Raw genomic sequence first — 12,970 nt, forward strand, 5'->3', positions numbered from 1 at the left:
TGACCTGAAAACGGAATCGTTCTGGCCACCGGTTTTCGGATCAACGATTCGACCATCCGGTTTGAACGAACGACCCATTCTGATAACAAAAATTAAAAAATGGCCTAAACCATTGAAATGGTCAATGGTTTTTTGCCAGGGACCAGGATTGGGATAAAACATAACCAGTTGCCTGGACAGTTCCCAATTAAAAATAAAAAATAAAAAACGGCCAAAACCATTGAACAGGTCAACAGGTCGGCGGTTCGACCACCTAGGTCAATGGGTCGTTGACCGATTCAACGGTTTTTGGCCAGGGACTGGGATTGGGGTAAAATGGAACCAGTTGCCGGCCTAGATGGTTCTCAAGCTAAAATGTATATTCGTCCAGGTCAACGGCGGTTTGAAAACCATGGTTTTTTATGCTTTTGGATTTTCATGTGGGCTTTATTCGAGAGAGTGCAGAATTTTCCTCTCTTTTTTTCATTTTCTGCTTGTGTGTGTGTTGTGTATGTGTGTGTTTAGTCTTCTTCTTCAAGATCCTCCAAAATGATTTAGGGTTTACCACCATTTTATTTCTTCCCCTTTATTTTTTCTTTGGGTTTTCTTATGCAATGTTTTTTTTTTCTTACAAGACGATCTGATTTCTCTTTCTTTAATTGCATGTATGTTTAGCTCCATCTCAAAGCAGAACTTTGGACTCAATTTTCTAATTTTTTTCCTTGATTTTTCTAGTTTGGTGGATTTATCGCCATTTTTTTCTGTGTTTAAGGTCACATTGGATTTATCTTTCAAGGTTTTGGAATCCCTTGCAATGTCCACCCTTCCCATGACTATGACTACAAAGTTATTTCGTTTAATTATTGACATCTGAAGAAAAAAAACAACCCAAAAATGGAGCCGTTCTAGCCACCGGTTTTCAAGTTGACGGTTTGACCGCCCAATTCGAACGTATGGCCCGTTCTGACAACAAATATTTATAAAAAAATAATTAAAAATAAAAAATGGCCAAAACTATTGAACAGGTCAACGATTCGACTGCACGGGTCAACGGGTCATTGACTGATTCAACAATTTTTTGCCAAGGACCGAGTTTGGTGTAAAATGGAATCAGTTGCTTAAACGATTCCCAGGCCAAACAATCCTACCGTCCATATAAACTGGGAGTTCTCGATGCCAAGCAAAAGACAACTATGAAATATAAATCAGAACTATCAATGAATGATCATGTTCTTTTATATGAAATGATTTGTCGAAACAATATTTAAAAAACAAACACATAATGATCTCTTTTAACTCTTTATATAAATTACATTAAGAAACTGTGTATTTTTTAATGTAACAATTTATAATAGTTATTAAGAAACTGTGTATTTGGCAATTGGCACAATCTCCCAAGAGGAACCGAATCCCACACTATAATGTAATTAATTAAGTGGGACTCTGGAGAAATGATTGATTAAGATTTAAGACACTCCATAACTAACTAACTACCTACGTAACCTGGCCTGAAACTGACTCGATCAGATGATCCCCACCTCCATTGAATGGATCAGATGATCATGAATGATCTGAAATTGACTGGATCAAATGATCCTCAGAGTGCAGCCCATCATATGTAATTGAACATTTAAGTGTCTTTCTCGGTCCCTACGAAGAGGTCAACCGGAAGCTATTTTCCACCCAATCTTAGGCTGTATTTTTCAAGTCTGGGAGAGTCGATCCGTGGCCTCCGTGGAGGGAGGTGCAAAAGTGACCCTCACGAACCACAATCTCTCCACCTCGATTGCTCCTACTTTCCCTCCTTTTCCCTCGCTCCTTAGCAAATTTATTTATATTCGGATCACCACATGACCATTTCCAAACTTTGTTTAGAGAGTTTAGACTGCCCCAAGCAACGGTATTCTCTGTCTTCCTCCGATACTCCAACCAACGGAAGATTCTACCATTAACCCCACACACAATTCGAAGAACGAAAACCAGTTTTCCTTTTTGTCTCTCTTCTTTTGGTGGGTCTATTTTTTTAGTTATTTGTTCTTTATCTTCTTAGAAGAGCGTGGGTGGGTTTCGTGATCCTGGTTCTTCGGGATTCGTTGACAGAGGTCTTTCTTTTACAAAAGTTCTTTTTTGTGTCTGTGGTAACGGGCTTCTCTCGTTCTTCTTTTCTCACTGCGAGACTTTTCTTGGGCGGCGAGGTTCTTGCTTTAAGTTAATATTTTTTTAAGTATTTTTCTTTTTGGGATTCTGTACCGGTGAGCTGTGTTTTATCGTTTTTGGGTTGGTGGGTCTTGGGGCTTTTCTGTTTGCCTCACTGTTCATGAGCTGTTGATTTCTCTGGTCGTTGGAGCTGCTTCAAGTTCCACGAACATGGGTTTTGATGATGAAAGCAAAGAGGGTAACGAGGAGAAAGGACTCCCAGCCGCAGAAGAAACAACACCTGAAGCTCAAGAGGATGGTAATGAAGCAGGTGATAAGCCCCACAGAGAGATGCGTGAGGCTCCTGCTTATGCAAGTGAGGAAGAAGAAGATGATGAAGGAGCAAAGATAAACTTGGGTCCTCAGCGCTCACTCAAAGAACACTTTGAGAAGGACAAGGTTCGTTCCTGTGGAAAGCCTGCATCTTTTTGTTGTTATCTCTCTTTGAATTCATTTTTCTTGGTTCTCTTTATTGTCAATTTTATTTCACCAATTTATATGTTTTTTTTTTTTTCATTTTTTCTTCTCTCTGTTTGCTGTCGTATTGTTCAGGAAGACGAGAGCCTGCGGAGGTGGAAGGAACAGCTCCTTGGTGGTGTAGATATGGATTCTGTTGGAGGTACTCATTTTCTTCGTTAAAGGGAAAAAATTGTAGTTGGGCTTGTGATTTTTTTTTTCTTTTACCATTCTTGTTAAAGGCCTTCTATTTATCTTTTTTTAATTTTCAATTATTTCCAATATCTTAAGGGGGGGTATTTGCTTTTCTTTTAACAATTGTACTTATATTAGACCATTATTTCTCTCTCTCTCTCTCTCTCTAACATACATACATACATACATGTAAGTGCATTTCTGTTTGTATAATATATGTATGTATTCTGTGTAATTCATATATTCTGCTCCAATTTCTGTTTGTATAAACAAATTTTCATATTTATCATGCAAGAGTGCATTTCTTTCTCTATTTATGGTTCTAGCTAATTTGAATTTTTAAAATTTGTATGTATGTGTTTTATATTTTGGACCAAAGTCATGATCTTCGGGATTTTGTCTCCCTAATTCATGATTTTTATATATGTATGGTCATTTCGTTCTCCTCTGTTGGTTACAAATTTCTTTCTCTTGCAAGTAGCCATGTTTGATTTCATGTGAGATAACGTGCGTGTATTTGTGCTTTCAATTATGCTCGGTCTCTTGTGTAGTAGAAAGTCTGGAACCAGATGTTAAGATCCTGAGTCTTACAATCCTTTCCCCGGATAGACCTGACCTTGTTCTTCCTATTCCTGAGACTGGAAATCCCAAGGGCTTATGGTTTTCTTTGAAAGAAGGCAGCCATTACAGCCTAAAGTTTTCCTTCAAAGTCAGCAACAACATTGTTTCTGGCCTAAGATACTCAAATACAGTTTGGAAAACTGGTGTCAAGGGTAAGCTCTCTTTTCTCCCATGTGTTTTAAACTTCTATACATGCAATTGAAGGATCACATTTTTTTTCTTTCTTATGCCAAATTTCAGTTGACAGCACAAAAGAGATGCTTGGAACGTTTGGTCCTCAGCAAGAGATTTACACACATGAGTTGCCAGAAGAGACCACCCCTTCTGGAATATTTGCTAGAGGATCATATTCAGCAAGAACAAAAGTAAGTTGAAATTAACAACTTCTGTTCCTTAGTTCATGATAGGTATTACTTGTAAACAAGTGTTTCTGTGGATATTCTTTTCAAGGCTAATTTGGGCAGGGAACATTGATAGATTATAGCGAAATGTTTCATGGTGTTGAATCTTTAAATCATGATATCTGAATCATTAGGTTTTAAATATCAAACTGATTTCGGCATCTATTGCTTGCATGATGTTTGTTCATTATGCCTTGTCTGTTTGCAGTGCAATTTCATTTGCACTGGTGCAAAAGTGAGGGGATGCAAAATCTGGTTTTCTTTGGTTTAGGATTTTCTATGTTTTATTTGTTTCCAGTGCAGGTTAACTGAAAAACCTTAAGTAAAATTATATCAGAATCTACAATCTTCTCATCTTCACTTCCATGCATCTGTACTAGTGCAAATGGAATTGCACTGCAAAGAAAAGAAACAGAGCCTTAAATGTTACATAAATTGAATTGTAAAAATAGTGGATTTACCATGTGTCCTGTATTTCTGACTGATAGCTTACCACCTTCATTGACACATTAATATTCCAATACTTCACAATTTTGGTTCACTCATTTCTAGTATTCTTAATGGTTCTTGATTTATGCATTACATAAAGAAAAAGCAGTGCATCAATGATGAGCGGAGCTTGTGCCTTGAATTCTACTGTATATGCTACACCAAACTATTCATGTCCCCCAGACACAAGGTGGATGGGTTATAGTCCCAAACTTAAGGGACTTAATTTTCCAATCTGACGTCCCGGTTTGAAGGATGACAAAATCCTGCTTCTATAGATACTTTTGTAGAAAATTGTCAGATTATGTATACTGGCATCTATGAGAATACGAGTCCAATTTTCATCAACCTGTACAAATGGCCCATTGAATCATAAATTGAGACCTAGGTCAGTCAGTGGTCAGCCACTCTTTTATAGCTAGGGGTATATTGGAACTTTTTTCCTGATAAACCATATGTTTTCTCACTACCCAAGCTCTTCAATTTTCAATCTTGATTGTTAGGTTAAGAATTTTTAGTGAGACTAGGTATTGTCATGTCGAACAATAAAGCATGAATTGAACAACTTGATCAGTTGATGGACCATATATACAAAATAAGACCCCTAGAAGCATAGCCTGTGAATCCTGTTAGATATGCAATATTTATGCATTAAACATTATTCTATTTTTCTTTGTGTTAGCTTTTACTCTTCTTCTTGTGGTTCTAATCTGATCCACTTTTCTTTCATTTTCCTTTGTAGTTTGTTGATGATGACAACAAATGCTACTTGGAGATAAATTATACCTTTGACATCAAGAAAGATTGGCCATCAACTTAAAGAGCATTTGTTCATCTCGTGCAGAGATTTGTCCTCACTCAACTACATTCTAATTGAAAATGAGGAAATGGAAAAAAATGAACCAGATATTCCTCTTACTCATATCTCACTTCCCCTGTCACAATTGTCTGAACAAGATGCATACCTGAAACTGGTGTAAGAACAATGAAGCAGAAGAGGGAAAATAACTCCAGAACTCCATTTGGTGGATTCTTGAATAAGAGAGAGTTTAGGTTGTCAAAGAGATGTTTTTTTTTTCTTTTCTCTTTCCTGCATGTCTGGAAACCAGAGCGGGTATAAATCTTCATTTATATGGTATGAGCATTTAACAATTTGTATAGGGATTGTCAGAAACTTGAAGCATTGTAGTTTGTAATTGTATTGTATTCTTTAGCACCGGTACGTGTGGCATATGACTAGAATTCTAAAGCTAGTTAGAGCTAGCTGAAACATACTTTCTTCTAATCTCTTTGTTGTGTTCTTTTTCTAAATGCATTTCGTGACTTCTGAATTGTATATTTTATGTGGATAGGAATTGATAATCGTATTAGCCTATACTTTGGTAAGTATTAGCTTCTTCTGTAACATCTGTTAGCAAAGAGAAATGGCAGGCTTGTCAATGCCAAAAACCCATCTAATCAAATGAAGTCTTGATTTATTGTAGAAAATACCCTCTCTAGCCCCTGATTTGGTCAGTACTTTGCAAGGGGAGATGATCAGCAAATCCCCATCACTACCAGTCTACTACCAAAACCAAAGCAGAATGGTTTCAAACTTTTAGAAAGGAAATAACAAAAAAGAGAAGCCACCACCACCACCAATATTTATTTGGTGTCAAACTACGGAATCACGTTTTGCCAATTTCCATTCAAAGGGTGTTAGAGGGAGATTCAAAATTTCAAGAATCTATTCTCCCTCCCTTGTATTTTTGAGCTGTCTTTTCATCTTCCCTCCTTTAAATGCATGGGAAGACTCATTGTCCCATATTGTTTGGGAAAGGAGGAGAGGTGGAATATATCTATAGTTTTGCTCTCTCTATGGGTAGGGACCCATTGGGAGAAAGAACTATAAATATTCTCATGCATGTGAGGGGGGTTTTCTGAAGAAACATGTCTCTGAAATGACACTTATGTGTCCATTGACTGAGAACATTCTTCTAAAAGAGTATTAGTCAACCCAGAATCATACCAGTACACTAGACACAGTCTTCAACATTCCATCCCAATTCTGAATTCCCAGCTAGTAAGCGCTCTTCTAAAGGAAAATTTTTTCCACCATTCCAGTCCACTCAAGAGTCATTGTTTTGTCAGAACATGAACCTTTGCTTTGAATCCTTCAACGTTCTGGCTTCTCTGAAACCTGAAGGTTGAGACTTGAGATTGAACAGATTTTGTTCCCAGGTCAGTGACCCCAGCTGCAGCTAGCGTCTCTACCTCAACATGGACGTAGAATTGCAGTTTCCTTCTAAGGTGCTGCGGTGGGCCCTTACTAATGCCTTCCTAGTTCCTCCTAGACCAGTCCAATAATCTATTCTCCTTCCTCTACGGCCAAAAGCCTATATATTTTCGCACCAAGTGTCAGATATTGACATCTGATCACGACCCCTGAACTTCCTCTTAACTTCTGATCAAGCTGAGTTATGTGTCATTGAATAGGAAAACAGTTGGATGGGTGTTCACGTCTCTCCTTTTATTTGTATCTTTCACCTTCAGCACTAACTTCTTCATATGGATAATAAGACCTTTGGTATATTAAGGAACCAATAACCCAATCTCTCACTCATCACTAGCTCTGTCGATCAAGTGCTCCAGATAATATAACCATATGCAGCTGTCAGCATCACCCGTAGGATAAAGAGCCAGCCCTGAAACTATTTCACTGCAACTACTCTAATACCATAAAACAAACCGTGAAAGCAATAAATGGATGATAAAATTAAATGTCTGCAATGAAGAGGCAAAGAAAGAAAGAAAGAGATGGGTCGATTCGGTCATGGAGGAGAAAGCACATTTGTAGTTATGCAAAATCGCGTAATTGAGAAAAAAACACTCAAAACAAGTAAATGGTACAATTTCTTCTTTCCATTTTTTCGAGAAACCACCTACCACTCTACCAATTTGCTGGATGCCTATTCTGAATTTGAAATCTGAATTGAAAAAGCACGGTTTATGTTGTATGTTGGATATTGGATCAGACGGTCAGAGACATCTCACTTAACCCAACTTTGAAACCGGATTCAGTCAGTTCAAAGCCCGTTCAAACACCCATTATAAATATCTCCCCATGAAATCAAGTACAGAAGTACGGAAATGTTTCCCATGCAAAGGTTGTTTCAACTGGCATTGCACTGACTGAAGCCGATCTCCCCAACTTTTGTTTAATATATATGAAAGTCCATTAAGGGGAAGATGAGCCCTAGACCTGGAGTAGCCATGCCAGTAAATCGGGTTTCACTCAAATCGAATTTGAACCTAAGCCACAGACACTGTGTATTTGGATTGGACCTGGTCCATCAATAATGAATTTAGATTGAATTGGGTTGGATTGAATCAATATTTGGTCCATTAATTGAAGATAAGAATACAAGTGTCAATAGACCAGGTTTGAATTAAAACCAATTTAAATTAAAACAAATTTGAATAGATTGAACAATCCAAACATTAAATTGAACCGGTCCAAAATGGCCCAAAATATACACCGGATCGAATTGAGCCTGATCCATTTGTAATGGTTTCAGATTGGAGTGGATTGGATTATACCAAATCGAATTCAATTGACACCCCTAAACATTAACCTAAAGCACGATATTTTGAACGTATCCAATTATCCTTTTTTAATTCAGAGGGGTGAAAATAGTGTTATTTAACATTTAAAATAAAGATTTTTGAAAAACAAATAAAGCCTTAAAAATAAAATATCAGCAATACAATAAATATCAACCGATACGGAACAATAAATTACAAATCTTTAATCTTTAGGCATAAAGTACAAATGTTTCAATACTGTCATGTCATATCAACGGATTGAATTTGGCACGGGACAACCTCAATCCCAAACCAAACCCAATTACGGCTTAAAGCTGACCTTGTTAACCCGATAGAGTCGGTGAAGGCGGATGCACCACTTAACCTAACCCACTGTATCCCTATCTGGAACCGGGAAGAGGATTAAGATGGATATGGACCCCCGGTTACCCTTTCTTATGTTTTAGACTTTTAATACTTAAACAGTGTTTCAACTTCCTAAGCAAATGACAAATTTAACTCAGACTCCAGGTGAGACAAAGAATTAATTTGAATAATTTAAATGGAGGAAGAAGCATCAAACCCAAAAATAGATTGTTTGATCATATCCTTCAATCATTTCCGCCTGTTAACCCACATTATTGCTATTGTTCAAAGGTGTTGGGCCCCGAAGATTGATGATTTTCAACAAGTATTTATGTTTTTATAAGGGAAGAGTTTTGGCCAATCAAAACCTACCTACGATTTAAGTTGATTAGTCATAAGTTTTCAGATATCATATTTTTTTTATATCATAGTCGAACCCGTTTTCATAAGGCCACGTTTGTTTAGGGTGGAAATTCAAATCGGAGTAAACTTTATACCTTAGTTCGATTTTCTATATGTTTGAAAAGCATGTAGTTTTATACCGCAAATCGATGTAAAATTGATTTTTGAATTTTTTTACACCGACAATTGATGTAAAATATACATCAAAATTTTCAGTGTAAAACTAACGTCTCTCTCTCTCTCTCCTTCTTCTTCCCCCTTTTTTTCTTTCTTTGTTCCATCTTGTAGCGGCAAATCTGAACCCAGGGTGGCAGCGGCAATCTCTCTCTCTCTCTCTCTCTCTCTCTCTCTCTCTCTCTTCTTCTCCTTCTTCTTCTTCTTCCCTCCCTTTTCTCTTTCTCTGTTCCGTCACCACCACTACAACTAGTTGCAGCAGAAGATCTGAACCCACCTCCCAGCTGTCTCTTTCTCTCTTCTCCTCCTCCTTTTTCTTCTTTTTCTTCCTTTGCTTCTCTCCTCTGTGTAAATTTTCACATAATTTACACCTTAACAACTAAACATGGTCGGTGTAAATTTTCAAAATCTACAGGTCCCAATTTCCATCAACAACTAAACCGATTCACATTTCTTGTTAGTGTAAAACTGAATTTACATGTAAAACAAATGCAGCCTGAAGGACAAATTTTTTAAACTATCCTTAATGTTAATTCTACTCTTATTAATTAATTATTGTCTTAAATTATCCCTACCTTTTTTTATAATTGCCATCATTCGTAATCATAACGGAAAAAGAATGAAATGTTCATTTTACCCTTATATTAAGAGAAAAACAGTAGGAGAGATGAACTTCGGGAAGAGTCCAGTCCAAGCTTGGTCTCTTCGCTGCTGCAGACAATCTTCGGGAAGAGTCAATTCTCAAAAATAACAAAAAATAGTTTAAACAATAAGAATAGCTTAAGAAATTTATAAAAAGACACACACATGCACATATTGATTCTTACCGACAAAATGAATTGATTAGCTGAGATAGTTTTACACGATAATGGTTAGCACGAGTGCCAAGTGGACCCATAGCATTTTAAATCTGGGAAAGCCCCATCCGTACTTGGGCCTCTGACACGTAATCGTGAGCAGATTATGGGCCAACCAATAAAAGGTGGACTTGATCGGTTGATCCATCAAACCTTTCAAGTCATCAGTGCAGCAGTCGAGAAGCCGGTGATAATTGGTGAAAAACATTATTATTACGTTTATGCTAGCCTAGGGTAGAGTGCAAGCTCTGCTAGTAAAAACATTATTATTACGTTTACCCTGTTTCTCCCTTCACCAGCAGCCTCCAAGTTCTATATTACTGTTTAGCGTCATTTACTACAACATCCCTTATAATTTCACAGATTCACTTAAACGTATCGTTTTATTAAAATACCTTTTACCTTTATTTAATTGATTTTTCATTAAGAATTATTTATTTTGTCATATCAAAATAGTAATATGGTCACCTAAATTAAGTAGAAAATGTTTAAGGGCATGAACTTATGATGTTTATTTCAAAAATATTCTTAAAATGAGCGGAAATGATCAAAGTTATGAATCAATGGTCGTTTATTCCAAAAGTATCCTAACATTTTTTTGTGTAAAAAACAAAATTGAACAAATAGATAAAAATATAGTGGTTGTCCATCTTTTACTAGGGCAAAATTGACACTTTCATTTTTAGTTTCTTCTGATTAAATTTATTTGAATAGATGTTAAGGTTAAATTTGTCATTTTCCACTCTCATCTAATAGAAAGTCAATTAAGTAAATTGATTGCAAACAACAGAAGATGTTGAGGATGTTTATGTTTTAGTAAAACATAAATGATAAGGAGACTTCAGCAAATTTACCAAACTATAGGAGGTGTTTTAGTAAATGGCCCCAACTGTTTATTTCTATCAAAATTCAAAAACCCATCATTATATAGTTTGCATTCCATTTTATCTTACATTTTTATTCACCACCTCTCTCTCTCTCTCTCTCTCTCTCAACCCCTCTTAGTGAGGTTAGTCTTCTTCAATCCCATCAAGGTTTGGTGAATTCTTTTTTTATACCCTTTTGTGCTTTTGGTTTCTCTTGGTGGTTTTTCTTTTACTTGGTTTATCAACATCTGCTTGATTTGTGGAGAATAGGGACAGGGTTTCATAAGAAATTTCTTATTCAAGTGGATCTTATATTCGACCTTTTGTGGTTGGTTTTTTGATCCATTTCGAAAACATTTCTCCCCTTCTTATAGAAAGCTCCAAACGTGAACTTTCAAGCCCCATCAGCATTTTTTCCGTTGAGTTCCTATTCTTGGTCTCCCCTGGAAGCATTGCAACTTTTGGGGGTTTCCATTGACTGGGTTTTTTGGTTCTCTGTTTTTACAGATTTCCTTTGACTGGGTTTGATACCTGTTTTTTCTTTTCTTGGTTCCGATTCTTCTTCTCTTCTTGCAAAGGGATCTATTAATTAATGATGATGAGTTTTGGTTGTTGAAGGAATTTGGAGAGTTAGGAAACACAAAAATTAAGGAACAGCAGAAATGGAAACTACCATGGTTTTCATGCTTAGTAGCATACTAGCAGTGTTGTTGAGTTCTTCTGCAAATGCTCTGTCAGTTAGATCTCTATCCTCATCGGTGTCGACACCGGCACCTGCACCGGCGCCAGATTACGTTAACCTCACCCATTTACTCTCAGTAGCCGGCCCCTACCACACCTTCCTTAAGCATCTTGAAGGAACCGACGTCATCCAAACATTTCAAAATCAAGTCGATAACACAAAACAAGGCATAACCATCTTCGCACCAAAAGACCAGTCCTTTGCATCTCTTAAAAAGCCACCTCTCACCAATCTAACCAACGAACAACTCCGATCACTCCTCCAATTTCATGCCTTGCCACAGTACTACTCTCTAGCAGACTTCAAGAACCTGAGCCAATCGAACCCCGTCACCACATTTGCAGGTGGACAGTACACGCTCAACTTCACGTACTCTTCAGGGACAATCAACATAGGCTCGGGATGGACAAACGCCAAGGTGAGCAGTAGTGTACATTCGACAGATCCAGTTGCAGTGTATCAGGTCGACAAGGTCCTTATCCCCGAAGCCATCTTTGGCAATCCTCCACCTCCGTCACCGCCATCTCCGGCGGCACCAGCTCCTGACATTGCTCCAGGCTCTTCTGCAGGTAGCCCCGGCCCCGTTGGAGATGAGCCTTCTCCCAGTGCTCCATCTGCCTCCTCTTATAGGATCGTCACCTGGGGTATCTTCAGTTACTTCCTTTTATTGGAAGTTTCAGGTGGGTTGATCTTATTCTTGTAAGAGAGAGTTTCAATTCTTATGCGGAACTGTGTCACTGTGGGACCGTTTAATTTATTTTCAGAGAGAGACAGAGAGAGAGTGATGATCGTTTTCGTTGCTTCAATTGCTTTGCTTTCAAGCTCAATCATTTTTTTTTTTTCCTGAACATAACATGTAATTGAGATTTGAAGGATGCAATTTCTACTCTTACAATCATTGAGTGTTATTACTCCACAAACTCAATCTCAGTTTCTTCCTTCTCTTCGTGAATTTTGGTGATATGATTTTATCTGAAAATGATGTTCCGTGTTCTCCCTCATTATATTATTAATATTTTTGTTGCGTGATCACCGATTCTCTCTGAAAGACAGCACGGTGCATGCACATATGCACGTATAAATGGATGTATGCACCTCTATGACTAGCGTTGCTTCGTTACTAGCAGATCCCACACTCTAATGGTGAGAAATGGAACCAACTATTGTATCCATGTGGTGCTCATGGATGACTCTGGACCTTTCACTTGCCATGGGCCAAAATAGCCTGCTGTCTGACGACCCTTGGACCTGGCCCAGCGTTGGACAGCTTTCTAATGGAGCCCAACTGAATTGAATCATTTACGGTCAAGGAATTGATGAATGGCTCCATTCAATCAGGTCCATAGTTGAAATTTCAAACTCAGATCGATTCAATCATTATTCACATTAAGAAACGTGATTGAAGTTAAAGATCACTAATTAAACTTGAACTGGTGAACTCCCTCAGTTAAGGAATTTTTATGAAATCATCCTTTAAAATACGCTATGAATGGATACATAGCCAGCATTGTATTATATGCTTAAGTAAAGGTCAGAACTTTATAGCTTATTCTATAGCCATAGAGGCCTTTGGGACAAGGGAGAGTTTTGTTGCTAGCTTTCCCTCCTTGATCATAAGCCTCTTTAGAGATGCTTCTGCTTCTTTTTCAGATCTCTTGCCCA

General features: G+C 37.6%; 1 protein-coding gene and 1 pseudogene across 2 annotated transcripts; both read left to right on the plus strand.

Moving 5' to 3' along the window:
* The first annotated feature begins 1,638 nt into the window (after positions 1-1,638).
* Positions 1,639-5,622, plus strand: LOC148875163 (rho GDP-dissociation inhibitor 1-like). Of its 2 annotated transcripts, none has more exons than XM_088965309.1 (5): positions 1,639-2,574; positions 2,728-2,794; positions 3,378-3,599; positions 3,688-3,812; positions 5,080-5,622. In XM_088965309.1, exons 1-5 carry the CDS (start codon positions 2,347-2,349, stop codon positions 5,155-5,157), a joined length of 720 nt encoding a protein of 239 aa, XP_088821435.1. In that variant the 5' UTR covers positions 1,639-2,346; the 3' UTR covers positions 5,158-5,622. The 2 variants fall into 2 exon arrangements, with proteins under 2 accessions (XP_088821435.1, XP_088821436.1); XM_088965310.1 differs by having other exon boundaries at positions 1,643-2,574; positions 3,381-3,599.
* A 5,432-nt stretch (positions 5,623-11,054) lies between these two features.
* Positions 11,055-12,228, plus strand: LOC148875164 (fasciclin-like arabinogalactan protein 7 pseudogene; annotated as a pseudogene).
* Positions 12,229-12,970: the final 742 nt, after the last annotated feature.

The sequence above is a fragment of the Nelumbo lutea genome, chromosome 1 (genome assembly GCF_056320005.1).
Source record: "Nelumbo lutea isolate HS-2025 chromosome 1, American lotus-T2T, whole genome shotgun sequence".
Classification (NCBI taxonomy): Eukaryota; Viridiplantae; Streptophyta; class Magnoliopsida; order Proteales; family Nelumbonaceae; genus Nelumbo; species Nelumbo lutea.